Below are 16,934 nucleotides of genomic sequence, written 5' to 3'. Positions count from 1 at the left end.
CCACTGTTCCAGAGCAAAGATGAGAATTTATTGCAGGACTCCATCTCCTTTGAATTCTGGCTATGCTAGCTAGAATTAATATGATATTCAACAACAACTGGAAGACCAAAGAGCTTCTGGTTTTTGTCCCATGCTGAAAGTGGTTGGGGAGAAATACTTGCCTAAGGGAGAAACTAGACATGATGGTCATCAAAGGGAACAGATCCATATCTCTGGACATGACACACAGGAGAAGTGTCATTTCAGTCACACTGCACATTTTTTTCAGGCTGCAGGCTTTAGGGAACTTAAGGCATAAAAGTGCTTGAAGAATTCCTCTTGTTAACATTTTGCCTATCATCTGCAAACATCCTGGGTGTCATTTTGGGAGCATTAATGAGAAAAGATAACCAGAAATCTTTGCTGCTCACAGCCTTGCTTGGAAAGACGGACTTAAAAGAATGATCATTCAAATATTTCTAATGACATTTTCCCTTTGCAAATTTTTCCCAAACTTATGGCCTGCCCAGGATTCTCAGCCAGCATAGTCAATGGCCAATTAATATTTTTCTTTGATGAGATTTACATAGATTTGTTATCTATAGTGCCCTGTAATCAATTCCCAATTTTGCAAAACCTGAACTAGGCACTTCACAGCCTCTCTTATATATTGTGATGCATTATACTTACTTCCAAGGTCCAATATAGGCAATGATTTCTAATATTTTATTTGCTTTAATAAGACTTTTAATGTTTTACTTATTTTTGTACATTTTATGTATTTTATTAATGTTTGGCCACTTTTTGCAGGTTTTGCCTGTCATAACTGGTAGTCAAAACAATAAATTGATTGATTGATTGATTGATTGATTGATTGATTGATTGAACAGATTTTCTCTAATTCATTACAACATTAAAAAATAAGCAATGGTTATTACAAATACTCCTCCTGGCAACATGATGAAGCATGAAACATAATATTGTGGTTGCCTTATGTGCCTTCAAGCTTTCAATAGTAGCAAAAAATATCTGTATAACCTTTCCTAGCTCATGCCTATGTCAAGGTCAAGGTCAATGTTATCTTTAGGTTAGTATAGAGCAGGGTTTTCAAACTTGGCCCTTTTATGACTTGTGGACTTCAAATCCCAGATTTCCTCAGCCAGCCTGCCTATAAAAGGCAAAAGGCTTTCATGAGCTGTAGCTGCTCTGATGAAGTAAGCTACAACTCACAAAAGATTATGCCTTTTAATAAAATGTATTAGTCAGAAAAGATGCTAGGCTTCTGGTATTTGCCTACCATAAACTAACATAGCTCTCCTCTTACAATCTGCAAGAGAAATACTTATTTCTCTACCAGCAACCAATTGGAAGCCACCTGTGTATTTGTACCTATGTTTCAGTATTTTCATGAATTTTTACTACAGGTAGGCCTTGATACAGCAACCTTTTGAAGTTAGGACGGACCTATCTTCCGGCTGTTTATGACTCAGATTCAAAGTTATGATGGTTGGACTGCCCTCCACAGTCATGTGACTAAACTTCAGGTGCAGGCAATATGGCCACAATTATGGCCATTTACAGAGTTCCTGTGGTCTTGTGAGCACATTTTATGACATTTTTGCTGAAAACCAGAACTTATTTCCTGCTTTTGGCAAAATGTACCCATAGCAAACCATCGGTTCATCTAACAACCATAGCGTTGGCTTAATGACAGTGGTGATTTACTTAATAATCATTGCAAATAGTCATTTTTATATCCATTATAGCTGTAATGAGCATGTTCCATTATGTTTGTGTGCTCAGGACTACATGTAGATTTCTTAACTGGCAGAATAGCAACAGCACTTAGCAATAGCCCTTAGATTTATATGCCACTTCACAGTGCTTTATAGCAGGGTCCCCAACCCCTGGTGCATGGACCTGCACCAGGCCGCGGCATGCCAGAAACCAGGCTGCACAAAAAGGGAAGCCCCATCCACAGGATGTAGGCAGCATGTGAAACCAGGCCCACTCCAGTCTGCAGAAAAACCTCTCTCGGTTGAACCAGTCCCTGGTACCCGAAAGGTCAGGAGGCGCTGCTTTACAGCCCTCTCTGAGCAGTTTACAGAGTCAGCATATTACCCCCAACAATCTGGGTCCTCATTTTACTGACCTCAGAAGGATGGAAGGCTGAATTAGCCTGCAGTAGTGCATTCTAACCCCTGTGCCACCATGGCTCTTGTGTGTTTCCTTCCCTTATATTATTCTGTACTCTTAACCTCTGAACCACCCTCCAAATACTGTGGGCTACTGCTCATATCATCCTTGCTTGCCTGTTCTTGCCTGTGTTTGATGTAACTTTTCTCCAAGCCTCTTGGAGAGTTCAAGTCAGAAAATACTGTTTTACAGCAAAGCAGAGATAAAGAGTACCATTTTGTCTTTTTTTTAAAAAAAAACACCACCATACCTTATCAGTATTTTGAAGACTAATTTGCAAGTTTTAACACAGCTAACTTACTCGTTGGCCACTTTGCATATTTTTGATGCAGTTTTTGACTCCAAAACTGCATACAAACATGTTTATTGGAAGAAAAGTTGTGCATATGAGTATGTGTGTGTCTGTGCACATTTAATTTGTAGATAACATTTAGCAATGGAAATAGTTGAATGCATCAAACTGTAAACTAATGCTCACGCACACTCTTTTTATTATATGAGATATGTGCTTTGGCACTGGGATGATTGTAAGAATAGTTGCTGTATTTTTAGGAGCATGATACTCAGGTTAACTATGGAGCTGTACGGGTGGAAAACACTTATAGGAGACCATCATATGTACATATGATGGAATGCTGGGGGATGCATTCCTGGTTCATTATTCTACAGTGTACAAATATTATGTACTGTTACTCAGTGCCAGCAACCTAACTAGGCGTGATGTTGTCTTTCCTGTCCGAGTAAGGTTTACTTGAAAATGAGAATAACTTCAAATTAGAAATTCGAATATAGAATTGTTCTAATTTATTCATATTCAAAAGGGCATGGGGGAAGGTTGCTAACCAAACTGTCTAAGAGGAAGTTAGGAACATAAATACCTGATACAAACTATGATTACAAGTACAAACCTGATCAAACAGAGCAATGCCATGTTGCAAACCTTGGGCATTCCCAGCATTGGACTTGAGTATATAAGTCACATGGTTTGCATTGTGACATCGTAATGTTTGCCCCTTCTACAGATGCCTATAATTGGGAGATAAATAAACATATTAAACTACAGTAAGTAATCTGGATTGAATTAGTATTCTAATTTATATTATTGATTGGTTTTATTGGCTGAAAAATTTACTTTTAACTGGATTGAAAATTGAGTTCTCTAAAATTCATATCGGGATTAATCCAGATACAGGAAACTTTTTTGCTAGTATTCTTTTTACATGGACAGTTTAGAGCTAAGGAGTATCCATTTTTATCAAGAAAATGGTCTGGTTTGCGTATAATGGTAGACTAATTCTAAACATACACTGAACTGGGCTTCAGTTTATGCAGATGTTCTCACTAGTTGAAGGTTGCAAGAAATTACAAAGGAGCAGCCTATCCATCTGTTGTCTGTCTTCCTACCTACCGTGTTTCCCTGAAAATAAGACCTGGTCTTATTTTTTTTTCCTCCAAAAGAGGCACCAGGTCTTATTTTCGGAGGGTTGTCTTTTTCACTCACCTCACAACGGCGGCACCAACAGCCACACACAGCTGGCCCACTTCTTCTGCGGCCAAAGGAGCAGCTTCATTCTGCAGCTGAGAATGGAGCTCCAGCCTGCATTTCGCCATCAGAGGCCTTTTGGAAAGGCTTCTGCAGCTGAGAACGGAGCTATGGATTGAATCCATAGCTTGCTTCTCTGCTGCAGAAGCCTTCTGGAAAGGCCTCTTATTGCAAAATGCAGGCCGGGGGAATGCCACAGAAGAAGTGGGCTGGCAAGGTGAGGCAACTGTCGATCCATGGGAGGCTGGCTGCAACGGTAAATGGGTGTGGGGCATATAGGGCAGCTCCACCACATCAACCCCCACCCTAGTTTGATTTTTAGGCATGCGCCTCGCCCCAAACCTAGGGCTTATTTTTGGAGTAGGGCTTATATTAGGCCCACCCCTAAAAATCAAGCTAGGGCTTATTTTTGGGGTAGATCTTTCAGGGAAACACAGTACCTAATTTATCTCACATACATCTCATATACAAGCAACACTGGAATTGTCCAGAGCATTAAAGAATATGATTTAGTGTAACATGTAGCCTGGACTGTGGCATTATGGAGAATGAGTATAAAATATCTGTGCCCAAAATAGTTCAAATTCAAAATGGTTCCACTGCTGTTTGGCTCATTCTGTTCATTTCCGAAATGTTTCAGCCCCATTTCTTAATTTGAATTGAAAACAACTCAAAACATCTCAAAATCAAAACATTTTGCTCATCGCTGGTGTGAGAAAAGCCCAGTTTGATTTCAGTGGTTAGGGAGAACACACGTTTTGCATCAGACAAGTCCCAAATTGAGTAATCCAAAACTCAAAGAAGCATAGCTCAGTAGAAAAGTACTTGCTTTACATATACGATCACCAGGAAGTCTAGTTAAAAATGATCAAGCAGAAAGTACCAGTTATGGATCAATGGTCCCATTTCCTAAAAGTCATATGTTCCTTCAAAATAAAGGAGAAGAAGGTGGAGAAAGGTCTGTTCCATTAGCTATGCTACAAGGCCAGCTTCAAGGAGTTTTCATCCCCCAGCACATTATTATTCACTTGTAGGAATTGATGACTTACGGTTCTTGCTCTCCTCCTCCTCCTCCTCCTCCTCCTCCTCCTCCTCCTCCTCCTCCTCCTCCACCCCCCTTTCCCTTGACTTTGGATGTCATCTTTTAGCTTATAAGCCTCCATATGTTAATTATATGTAAGATACCCTGTTGGGCTTTTCAGCTGAAGAACAGGACAAAAGTTTTTTGCAAACATATTTGCATCAGCATTTCTCAATACTTGTCCTATATGTCTGAAATGGAACTTCTAAGTAGGTTCCAGAAAAAATAATTCAAAGTTTAATTACATTTTTAAAGCTTGCTGTAAAATATAATCACGGAAGAAATATGTAAACACTAAAAGGGAATGAGACTGAGTTCTAGGCCTGCCATAAGGCATCTATCTGAGTGTCTTTGGGTCAGTCACTCTTAGTTCAACTCACCTCACAGGGTTGTTGGTGTGGGAAAATAGGAGGAAAGAGTATTAGGTATTTTTGCTGTCTTGAGCCATTTATAAAACTAATAAAGGTGAGAGACAGACATATAATGGATGTTTTACCTTTACTGTTGTTTTGCTAGAATGATTGGTAGGACTTAATTGCAAAAAAAGATGACCATCAGATGGCAGAATTAAATTACTCTCTGTTCCCTTGTTGCCATCCACCCATTATCCATATTTGTCTTTAATCATTCCTATTTCCAAATCTGGATTTCTTATTGCTTGTTGTTGTTAGTTGCGAAGTCGTGTCCAACCCATCGCGACCCCATGGACAACGTTCCTCCATGCCTTCCTATTCCTCTACCATCTTCTGGAGTCCATTTAAGCTCACGCCTACTGCTTCAGTGACTCCATCCAGCCACCTCATTCTCTGTTGTCCCCCTCTTCTCTTGCTCTTAATCTTTCCCACCATTAGGCTCTTCTCCAGTGAGTCCTTCCTTCTCATTATTTATTTATTTATTTATTTATTTTATTTTATTTTTATACCGCCCTTCTCCCGAAGGACTCAGGGCGGTGTACAGGGCAATACAATAAAATACAATATATGAAAATTAAAAGAAATATTAAATACGACAGCCCAATTCAATAAATTAATACAAAGGGTTAAAATACCCCTAAACCCATTAGGTGGCCAAAGTATTTGAGTTTCAACTTCCGGATCTGGCCTTCTAAAGAGCAGTCAGAGTTGATCTCCTCTAGGACTGACCTGTTTGAATGCCTTACAGTCCAAGGGACTCGCAGAAGTCTTCTCCAGCACCATAGTTTAAACGCCTCAATTCTTTGGCGCTCAGCCTTTCTTATGGTTCTTACTGCTGGTCTACCATTATTATCTACCACTTATGCTCCATAGCTTGATCTTTGCAGACAACCCTTTTGTCCATTTTCCATTTGTTTCAGGGGGAAAAAAACGGTTGTTTAAATTCTCAACATACTGAAACAGTAGCAAAGTGACCTTCTTGAGTGGCAGTGGTTTCGTTAGGGCTGAAGTCAAGGCCTAAGCATCTACTTCAGGCCCAGCCTTGATACTACTGCCAAGTGCCACTGTTCAGGGTGGCAGAGGAATGGGAAAATATACATTTAGGGGTTGGGGTTGTGGGGGAAATGACATGCCACCAGAGTCAAGTTAGGCATTTTCAAATTCTTGATTTGCCAAGCCCAAAAGGTTCACCATCATTGTGGTGGTAGGCATTTGGGTGAGTGCCAACTGGAGAATCGCAGGTTTTCTCCAACCTTATTGTATACAGAGACTGAATTGAACCATGATTGTGAATCAAGTTTATCGAAGATCAAGGAAGGTTATCCTCCCTTTTCAAGTGATCAGTGCCGGGGCCCAGCCTAGAATTTAGATTAAGCCTTGGCAAGAGACGTAGGGCTCAAATTCTCCTTTCTCTATCACAGTCTTAATTCCTTCTCTCGCCACCCTATCTCTAAGGTAAAGGTAAAGGTTCCCCCGCACATGTGTGCTAGTTGTTTCCGACTCTAGGGGCCGGTGCTCATCTCCATTTCAAAGCCGAAGAGCCAGCGCTCATCCGAGGACATTTCCGTGGTCATGTGACCGGCATGACTACATGCCAAAGGCTCACGGAACGTTGTTACCTTCCCACCGTAGTGGTCCCTATTTTTCTACTTGCATTTTTACGTGCTTTCGAACTGCTAGGTTGGCAGAAGCTGGGACAAGTAACAGGCGCTCACTCTGTTACACGGCACTCGGGATTTGACCCGCCAAACTGCCGACCTTCTGATCGACAAGCTCAGCGTCCTAACCCACTGAGCCACCGCGTCCCTTACCCTATCTGTAGCAGGTCACAATTACTTTTAAATCGGCCATACTATGCCTAGTTCTAACATTATGAACTTGATGCTTCCTCCTGTTCCAGAATCCTCCGAGCATCCGTGAACCAAGCCCACTTAATTGTTTCAGTGCAAACTATCAGCTCGCACTTTATGTTCACTCTGAACATAGCCACATGGTAGCATTGTTACCTTGCGGTTTTGCCCCACGTTCAACACAAAATATTTGTATGGGTGGGAAAGGAAGAAAGAAAACAAAAGGGTAAAGCAGACAAAAGAAACATACTGCAGGAATGGCTTCATGTTAGCAGGCTGAAATAGTAGCTTGTCTCAGCAAGGTTTCCCCCAGCAGGCTCTCACACACCCAGTCCAATTTTAAACTGAAAGAACTCTATTTTCTCCAGAAACCCATCTTTATGTCTTCTGTTACTGATTTTGTTCTTCAGCAGACATAAATAAGTCTGAAGAGCTGACATTCTACCTGGTAGAATTTCTTGACTTCACAGACATTTCAAGCAGATTTCTAAGGTCTCCAGGCAGGACTGAGTTCAAAGATTAGAGCCCACAATAACATCCTTATATGATACCTACAGAAACCTATTTCTCTTTTTAAAAATTCACCCACATCCCACAAGATCTGGCCTGTAGTTTAATATTTTCCTTGAACAATAGACTTCCACGATACGTGGTGTTTTTTTTGTTGTTTTTTTGTAAGAAAGCTGTTGCTTTAAAAATAATCTTTGTCTTGCCCAAAGCGAATTATCAGGTTGATGGAATTGTTCTCCAATGACATTTGGAGAACTACCAGGTTCTTGATTTCTACAGTTCATATGTATTAGATAATTAACAGTACTGTCTAGCACAATGCTTGAGGGAATACTCCTGTCTAGCTCATCCTGACTGGTGTAAATGACTAATATACCAATTGCAGCATTGAAGTTTTCAGTTGTAATGTAGCAAATTGCCAATTAGTATTTCAGTCAACTCTGATGTAGAGGGTGGAACACCATCTACTTTTCTTTTTCCCGGTGTACGAATCACTCTGGTCTACAACCTTTATTTTTCTCGGTATGGGTTTTATTTTTCCTGTTTTTGATGTATTGCACACCAGTATGGGTATTATTCTCAAACCATATAGATAATTGATTCCTTGAATATTGGATTTCCATCTGCTCTAATTTTGGAGATGGGGATTGGCTTTACTTCCCTCTTTATTGCCACAAGAATAAAAGCTAATAAGAAAATTTGTCATGAAAGTTTCAATGGGAGTTAGTTTTAAAGCAAAATTGAGGGAGCCAAAGAAGTTAAGGGAAAACTGTAGGGTTTTTGAAAAAAAAAAGAGTATGGGATGTATCTGAAAGTTCTTAGAGTCATCAGAGGACTTCAGGAAAAATAGCAATAAGTTTCTTACACAAATGAAACATTTGAAAATATTACAGGGAAATCAGAATTATTTAGAGAAAAATATGGAAATCTTCATAGGAAAATTGGCAAATCCTTTCATTCTGGCACAGCTAATGTTCGGTCCGTAAACTTAAAATATGAGATGCTTGTGATACTTGTAACATTCATTAAAATTCCATTCATTTAAGTTATTTTGAACTGTTGAACAGGAGGGATTGACTTCAGAGGAATATTGGTTTTAGAATTTATACTGTTTCTCAGCACCTGCTGGACTGCCACAGTAATGTAGCAGTTAAAGGCACCAGGCTAGTAACTGGGAGACTGTGAGTTCTAGTTCCATTTTAGGCACAAAGCCAGCTGGGCAACAAGGGGCCAGTCATACTCCCTCACCCCTAGGAAGCAGGAAATGGCAAACCATTTCCAAGAAAACTACAGTGGGGTTATTTCTGATTAGTTGTTTTATTGTTGTTCGCCTACAGACAGAATCTTGCCAGATTAAAGCAATTATCTGCATAACTATAATTATATTATATGGATTGTTAGGAAGGATCTGTCCTTGTCCTCTTCCTCTCTTCTAGACATGTCAAGCTCAGTTGTATCTTTGCCATTTGGGAAAGAGACTCTCCTTCCTGCGACTCCATATTACATTCCACCACATCAAAACTGCATCAGTTTAGGCTTGATTTCTTTCTTTGCAGCTTGAGAGTGCCCTGCTCTTTGACACACTGACATTTTTGTCCATGGACAGATGCATGGAGAAATGCTAGCAAATTATGAAAGCAACTCACATGCCACTGAGTTGGGATAAGCTCCTGCTGGCTACTTATTTAACTTGTTATGCCAAGTTATATATTTGGGTATATGTGTGTTGTGTGTGTGTGAATATGTGTAGAAAGAGAGAGAATTTGCTGTTACTAATTTTCCAACTTTTCTTCAGAGTGGCTGTGATTTATCATAAATGCCTTGCCAGGGTGAGGATCCAGAGACGCTGGCCTTTGTTTCTTCTATTTCAGATGAATTATGGCAACTTTTCAAATTTCCCCAATTCAGACTAATGCTCAGTAAAGGAAGCCTGGATTCTCATTTGGCTTCACATTACTCATAGCCCCAGGTTACTGCAGATATATGACTCTTTTCATCTTTAATAGTCTTTACCAAAATTGACTAATTAATCCCCTCAGCATTCTGACTGGGTTGAATGAGAAAGGTTTCCATCACATTTTATGAGGCTAGCTCTCTTCCATAGAGACCATACCTACAGAGTAGTTTGATGTCAGATTAGGATTTAGATCACTCCAGTTTCCAATGAGGTGAAAAGAGACTAGCAGATTACACCCCTAGATGAGACATTCTGAGATCACTAACCCCATTAGGTCTTCCAGGTCATTCATACTGGAGTTAAAATATACCTCCTTCTCCAGCCACCTATGTTTTCTTAGATTTGAAATTAACTACTGCTACTACTACTACTACTACTACTACTACTTCCATCCCAGAACAAAATATGCTTCTTTCTTGAGCAGTTTTAATAAGTTCCCTTGTGTGAAGTGAATAATAACAAAGGTTCTTAGTGGCAGTATCCTTCTTGAATATATCCTCTTCCAAATCGTTGATGTTATCTTTCCAGCAGCAAGTGAAAATGATTGCATTTAGTGACCTTCAGGAAAACCTGTACTTTCATAACTGAAAGAATCTGCCCAACTTGAAAAAGCATCAGAATTCTATTTTTATTCCCAGGCCATCACTCCTCAAATCTCTGCCATCAATAAGCCAGGCCTCCATTCTCTATCTCATTCAGTGTAAGGAAGTGATGTGATAGGAACAAGCTTCAGATAAAAAGGAGTATTAAAAAAAAGCCAAACTGAGGAAGTCCCTAGGAAATTGAGATTATACTGCTAATTCTGCCACCCCTTCTGGAATGGTAAAATGCTGCCTTATCCAGAGTCTGAAAAGGCAAAATGACAAAACCCCCTGTCCCAGGAATTAGTCCCAGGCTGAAATAAGAAAGAAAACAAGTTTATTTTAATACAGTCAACGACAACAAGAACAGAAAAGGATTTTCAAAAACATCTGTAGCAATGTCTTCATGTTCCTGCAGTCTATCATCTTGGTTAAATCAACTAATTTGAGGTATGTAGAGAGAAGCAAAGATTGGCTAATATTTAGGAGCTCATATGCAGGTTATGTAAAAATACCTCTCTCTATATGAATTCACTTCAAAAAAAAGGGACAAGCACCTAAAACTTCATTTTATCAAGCATTCTTGATTTTTTCAGAGTAGTATAGTATTCTTGGGAACAATCTTGGCCACTACAGAAAGCGATCTGAAGACCTAAGTAGCCATGTACAAGTTTATTCTTATCTACATATGAATTTGTTATCGTTTCCTGTGTCCATCAAAGTATATCTCTGTCCAAACTATAAATTCATTCAAGCCTCATGTAAATGGCACATCTTCATCAAAGGAAGGGCTACTAAATATTATTGATACTTGCTTGTTTATGATGCATATGCAAGAACAGAGATGTTCACTAGACTTTTTTTCAAAACTCAGCTATTTGATATTGAAGAAAACCGGGAAAGAAAACTAAAAGAAATGAGCACAGTCCAGGTTAACTGAGAATAAACTCCAATTGCTTAGACCCACAATGGAGATTAGTCTATTTCCGAATAAGGAGACATAGAACCATTCATTCATTCATTCATTCATTCATTCATTCATTCATTCATCTGGGTATCTGGAAATTAAATGAAACTATTCCATATAATTCAGTGAATTTACAGAATTCATTACTTTATCTGGGAGCTGAATAGTGAGTGTGATGCATATTCCTTTCCCCTCTTGCTAATGTCCTTCAAATTATAACAAGTTCCTGTCTGCATTCAGTCTTCTATTTTGTAGATATCATTAGAATGACACTGGCTAAAAATTGGGGGTGGGGTGGGGGAAGAGCTATCTTTCATGGCCTTAATATAAGCACAGTTGAAGTTCAGAGCAAAAATAAAAGTTTGCAATTTCCCTCTGGAATGCAATGAAAAAAATGAGATCTACAGTCCATGATTAAAATGCAACTTGAATCCTGTTAAGGAAAACCAAGACCAATTCATTTCATTTTATGATTGTTCACTGCCCAGAGTCACCGGTTTGCGATGAATAAGCTATACAAATTGAATAAATACATGTCTATGATTAATAAACTCTTTCCTGTTGTGATAATCTTCTGAGATTTAAAAGTGCACAAAAAAGTCAAAAAGAAAAAGAGTTGAAAAAAAGGCTTAGACACAGACTAAATTCACTTTTTGCCTTGTTAATATGTCATCTGCATCTGACATTGTAGAAACCTAGCTATTGAATTTAATAAGCATGTCTCACTTGCCCTTCTCCAGTTGTGTCAACCTTGTGACACAAAGTACTGATTCCCTGGTTTTTCATGTTACTTCAGTAGGAGCTACTGATGACCTACAGCAGAGATCTCCAACCTTTTTCATTCCACGGACCACTGGCAGTGGTTTTGGTGGTGGGCAGGGAGAGAATGGCTCAACTTAAATCCTGCACATGTGCAAATGAAGCATCGTATGCTCACCTGCAACTTCATGGGCTGCAGCCCGGGGGTTGGGGGCCCCTGACCTACAAAGAAGGGTTTGAAAGTTGAAATGGAAGTGAAAGGAACAAAGAAATTTGGACACAATATACAGCTGAAACGGTGGGGAAAATATGTGGTTAAAAGGATTGAAATTTACATTGTTATAACCTAAAAGAGAACTTTTATAAAAATGATGCACCTACTGTTGGTGTATAAGTCCAGAAAAAATGTCTAGAATGTATAAAGCCACTTCAAATTTCCTGTTGGAAATGTGGACTACATGAAGGGTTATTTTATCCTGTCTAAATTTAAGGGTTCAAATACATACGATGTAAAGAATTTTAATGACCAACATTCAACTGAACCCAGAACTGGGATTAGTAGATAGTCGATTAGAAAAGAACTATGGAAGAATATTCTTATTTATAATTACTGCTGCAAGACAATTGTATAGTCAAAAATGAAAAGACTCTGAAATACCCACAATGGAGAGGAAGATGACAGAACTTGTAGAGATGGAAAAATTAACTTGTTTAATTAGTGAAAGATCAACAAATACATTTAACAATGACTAGAAACCGTTATGGACTTTTTGTTAAAAAGGAAAAAAGAAAAATGAACTTATGATTTATGAAGATTGGAAAGGATAGCTTATTGAAAGAAGGAAATCATGATGTAACTTACGGTAAAATATAAGTGTATTTATAACTGCTATCAAAAAGATTAGAAGTTGGTTCTTTAAAATATTTTTTTCTTTCTTTTTCTATTTTCTTTTTTACTTATTCACCATCATTTCTTATTTTCTTTCTTTTTTTAATATTTGAATTATTTTTAACTTCTTAAAAATTTCTTCAATAAAAATTATATTTAAAAAAAATCAAAATGTGAGGTTGAGGAAGAATGACTCCTAATGCGCTAACAAGAATTTCTCATAAACAAATCATGATTAAGTTTCTCTTCCCTTAAAGGAAAACAGATTGACCAAAAAGCTCTGCCGAACTACTGTAGTAATACAGTTATTTTCTTCTAAAATTATAGCTCAATTTACCACGTGACCTGGAAGCTGAATAATTTCCTCAACGTTGTATGCACAACATAAATAACCCCCAAAGCACCTACATGTTCCAACATGCCAATGTAAACAGAATAGTTAATTGGTTTGTTTATTTGTTTTGCAAATTTCTAGGCCACTTAACTCCAGGGTATCTTAAGTAGCCATTCAAGCATATACTGTACAAACAGTAAAAATAAATCAGAAGAAAATCTAACAGATTACATCATTCAGAAGGAACATCAACTAACTCTCTCCCTTTCCAAGGCCCCAGGAAAGAGCCCTACTGTCAATGCTTTTTTAAAAGGCTGATAAGCAGCAGCCATATGCAGTATATCTCCTGGAGGTATGCTATTCTAGACGGTTGGTACCATACCAGAGGCCTTCTGAGTCCTACTGAGGCTTTGAGGCTAACCCCATATGCAGCACATTGTAGCATTCCATCCATGCAGTGACCAAGTCTTGATGTAAGAGCTCATGGTCCATATAACAACACAAGGCAAGGAAACCTCTGGCTACAGCTGCCAGATGCGCTTCAAGCAAGAGCTATGGGTCCAAAACTCCCCTGCTGATTAAGAACTAAGACCCTGTGGTGGGATTCTGCCACCTTAGCAGAACCGGTTGCTAATTTTTTGTTGCACAGGCCTAGAATGGACTTCTGGAAGCGACATCCACAGAGAGAACCAGTTTTCACATATTTGAATCCCACCACTGACTAGACCCCAAAGAAGTAGGTTAACCCTGTTCAGGCCTACAGATGAAAGGCTCCCAGAAGGGCCAAACAACCATAGATGCTTAGTACTGCTAGGATGGAATCTTAGTTTGTTCTCCCCCAACCAAAGGTTCAGCCAGTGGAATATGATGTTAACAGCATAGCTTGAAAGACATGGGACATGATGTATGACTCTGTAAACCACTTAGTGTGTGCTGTAAAGCACCATGAAGCGGTATATAAGTCTAAGTGCTACTGGTATAACTGAGGATCATCAACATTGAAGTGACAAATGACCTTCCCCAACATCCTCTGTAGTTGTTAAGTTGGAGGGCTGAGAGTGTTGAACCCTGAAACACCCCACAAATCTGGGGCAGCGGGCTCACCTCTCACCTCCTGTCAACTCTGACTGGAACCCACCATGGAGAAAGGACAAGAACCACTGCAATATGTTGCCTTTCATTACTTTCAGTCAATCCAGAAGGATGCCATGATATTGAAAGCTGCTGAGAAATTAGGACACATCAGGATGGTTGCAATACCCTCTCCCAGCTTGATCTACAAGTGCAAAGTCTGATACTATATGAACAGCATCCTCCACACCATTCAGATACATGGCTTACCACATACATGGTCCTGGAGGCAGAGATAGTTAGTCATGTTCTACATTTCTATCATTTTTTTTCTAAATTCATTACATCAGGAGCCATCATGTCATATTATAGGAAAGTGATGTTTTATTTGTGATATTTTACTAAGCAGCATAAATAAAAAAAGTGACATCTCTGCAATTATAATCTGAATGTCCCCGCAGAAGCGAAAAATTACAGTGAAACAATTGGTAGAAAAGCAATTTCAGGTACACAGACTTCATTTTGGCTCTAAGCCAAGATCTTTTCTCTTTTCCTTAAGAGTCATGTTTGGTTGGAACAATTTGGTGTCATAATTGCTATTAGTCACATAAAATAAAAAACAAAAATGTGACATTCCTGGAAATTTCTGCACCCACTCATATACACAGACTTTATCCTGGCTTTGAAGGTAGTAGAGGTAGGAGGCCAGTCTAGTCCTTTCTGACTCTTCAAACGGTGAACCCTTGTGCATTATGGACTATGATGCAGTAAGTAGCTTGACTATTCATGCTGACTTAGAAGCAAGTCCCATGGAATCCAGCAGGGCTTATTCTCACCCACGCATCAAACTGCATTTTTTGTTCACACAAAGCCTTGTGACGCTTACTGACAGTGGCAATAGCAAGAGGTTCACGGCCTCATCCCTACCTACAAATGCCTACAGGTGTTCCGTACGAAGTCTAAAAGAAGCTGTTCTCTAACCACCAGCTGAATGTAGCAGGTTGACTTTGTTACCTCTGGCCTTGGACCACTGCCTCATTAACCAACAAGCTGCCCACTCCTGGCAAAGTGATCCTCTGTTCTCCTCTACATCTTTTCTTCCATCCCAGGCAAAACTGATTTTATGAGCATTAAAGGCTTTTGTGCCTGTGACCAGCCTGCCTTGCTATGTGGTGCAAGAGAGGAGGATTCAGTGCCAGTGCTTGGAGGAAGGGGGGGGGGGAGGAAGCAGCTTGGATGTGCGTTTTGGAGGATGATTACATCTAGAGAGGCTGTACCCTTTTCATGCCATGGATGTTGTGAGTTGCAGGCACGCCTCTTTCCCTGCCAGTCTGTTCTAGGATGATAATCACTCACTATGAAAACTCATTAGCTTCCACAGCAATGAGTCCTCCACTGCTCAAGCTGGGTGCAGTGCTTAGTACCATGGCTATGATTTCTAACTGGATGTCCCAAACGCTCCCATCACTGGTAGGACTGAATACCACCAGGCTGTCCACATTTAACATGCTAGTAAGTAACTTCATTCTCTGGAGAGCTTTTGTGGGCTTGAGGGAAGGGAAGGGAGAGGCATTCTGCTATGGCTTTTCTTTAAAGTGACCCAGAGACTGCAATTTTAATTTTTGCATGCTTCTAGTAAGAACCTTCTTTCTCCCCTTTCTTTCTTTCTTTCAAGTCCTTAATGCATGTTGCAACCTAGGCTTATGTGCTGGAAAGAACATTTGCCATCTGGAAGCAGAACATTTTTTTTTAAAAAAAAAGCTTTCTAAAATATTTATTTAAGGCACCGGTCTTAAAACACCAAAGGTATTCTTATGTGTTTGCTTTCCACTTTCTGCACTGTGACTTCAAAAAGCCTTGCTGCGATCATACAAAATAATTGTGATTACATTTGAGCTCTTCTGCTTCCTTTTCTTGTAAAACTGTCGCACGGAGCAGGGTGATCCCCTTTTTCCTGCTTTATTTTCAACGCTGCATTTGGATGTCCCAGAATAAAAGCGAGATTTTCTTTTTAAAGAGTTTTCCAGAGGAGCAAAAAGAAGAAAAAGAAAGAAAACTTAAGACAAAAAGAAAGCACAGTTGCAAACCCATTTTTGATTAGAGCAGCATGCCAAATTATAGGTTATATTGGCTAAAGATGTCCACTGACTTTTCAGGATGGATTCCATTATGTGTACTATTGCTGAAATGTAGCGTGATGCTTGCCAAAAAGGCTTTGCCAGGTAGGTACTAAAGAAGCCAGCTCTGTCTTAATGCTGTCTTAATAGCTTGATAAAATGGGTGAATTCTGCATCCTTTGCCCTGCCATTTGCTGAAATGGAGCTAATGAAAGTTTGAAGAGAAGGCACTTAACTGAATTTCCCTGCCCCAAAGGTTCCTCCTTACCTATACTCTGTTCATTGTGATTGCAATCAAATATCAGATTAAGAGCAGCTCTGGGCTAAATACCACTTAAAAACTAAACACGTGATCTCATTTACTAATCAATATGGAATTTGTTCATTGCCGACGGGCAGGAAATGAGAATAGCATCATGATTTTTAGTGCTTTTCATCTGAACCATTCATTTTGCTCTTTTTTGAAGTCCTTCTCTGCAGACTATTGAATTAAGGATGGTATTTCAGGTCAGAGTATTTATCAGTGATGCCGTTATTTCTGTATATTTATCAGAAACGAAGTTTAACATCAGCCAGCCTTTGTAACTTCTGTGGCTGTCTCTGGAAAGTTTGCACTTCAATGAATGCCCAAAGGACCGCAAAGTTCTAATCCAGCACTTTAGTTCTAATCCAGCACTTTAGATCAGC

At 39.3% G+C, this 16,934-nt stretch overlaps 1 protein-coding gene across 2 annotated transcripts in view; it reads left to right on the top strand.

The window, feature by feature from the left end:
• Positions 1–16,934, top strand: part of OLFM3 (olfactomedin 3) — a 202,056-nt gene that overhangs the window by 113,186 nt on the left and 71,936 nt on the right. Inside the window, exon 1 of one of the 2 annotated variants that reach the window (XM_081324622.1) lies at positions 15,435–15,642. The exons of the other annotated variant lie outside the window; for it this stretch is intronic. Coding sequence (XP_081180748.1) covers positions 15,472–15,642 — 171 coding nt within the window. The 5' untranslated portion in view covers positions 15,435–15,471. Of the gene's footprint in view, positions 1–15,434; positions 15,643–16,934 lie in introns of those variants that run through there. 2 annotated transcript variants of the gene reach the window in all.

This window comes from Vipera berus (genome assembly GCF_964194415.1).
Source record: "Vipera berus genome assembly, chromosome: 3".
Classification (NCBI taxonomy): Eukaryota; Metazoa; Chordata; class Lepidosauria; order Squamata; family Viperidae; genus Vipera; species Vipera berus.
The sequence above is the reverse complement of the archived record's forward strand: the minus strand, read 5'-3'. Positions and strand labels throughout refer to the sequence as shown.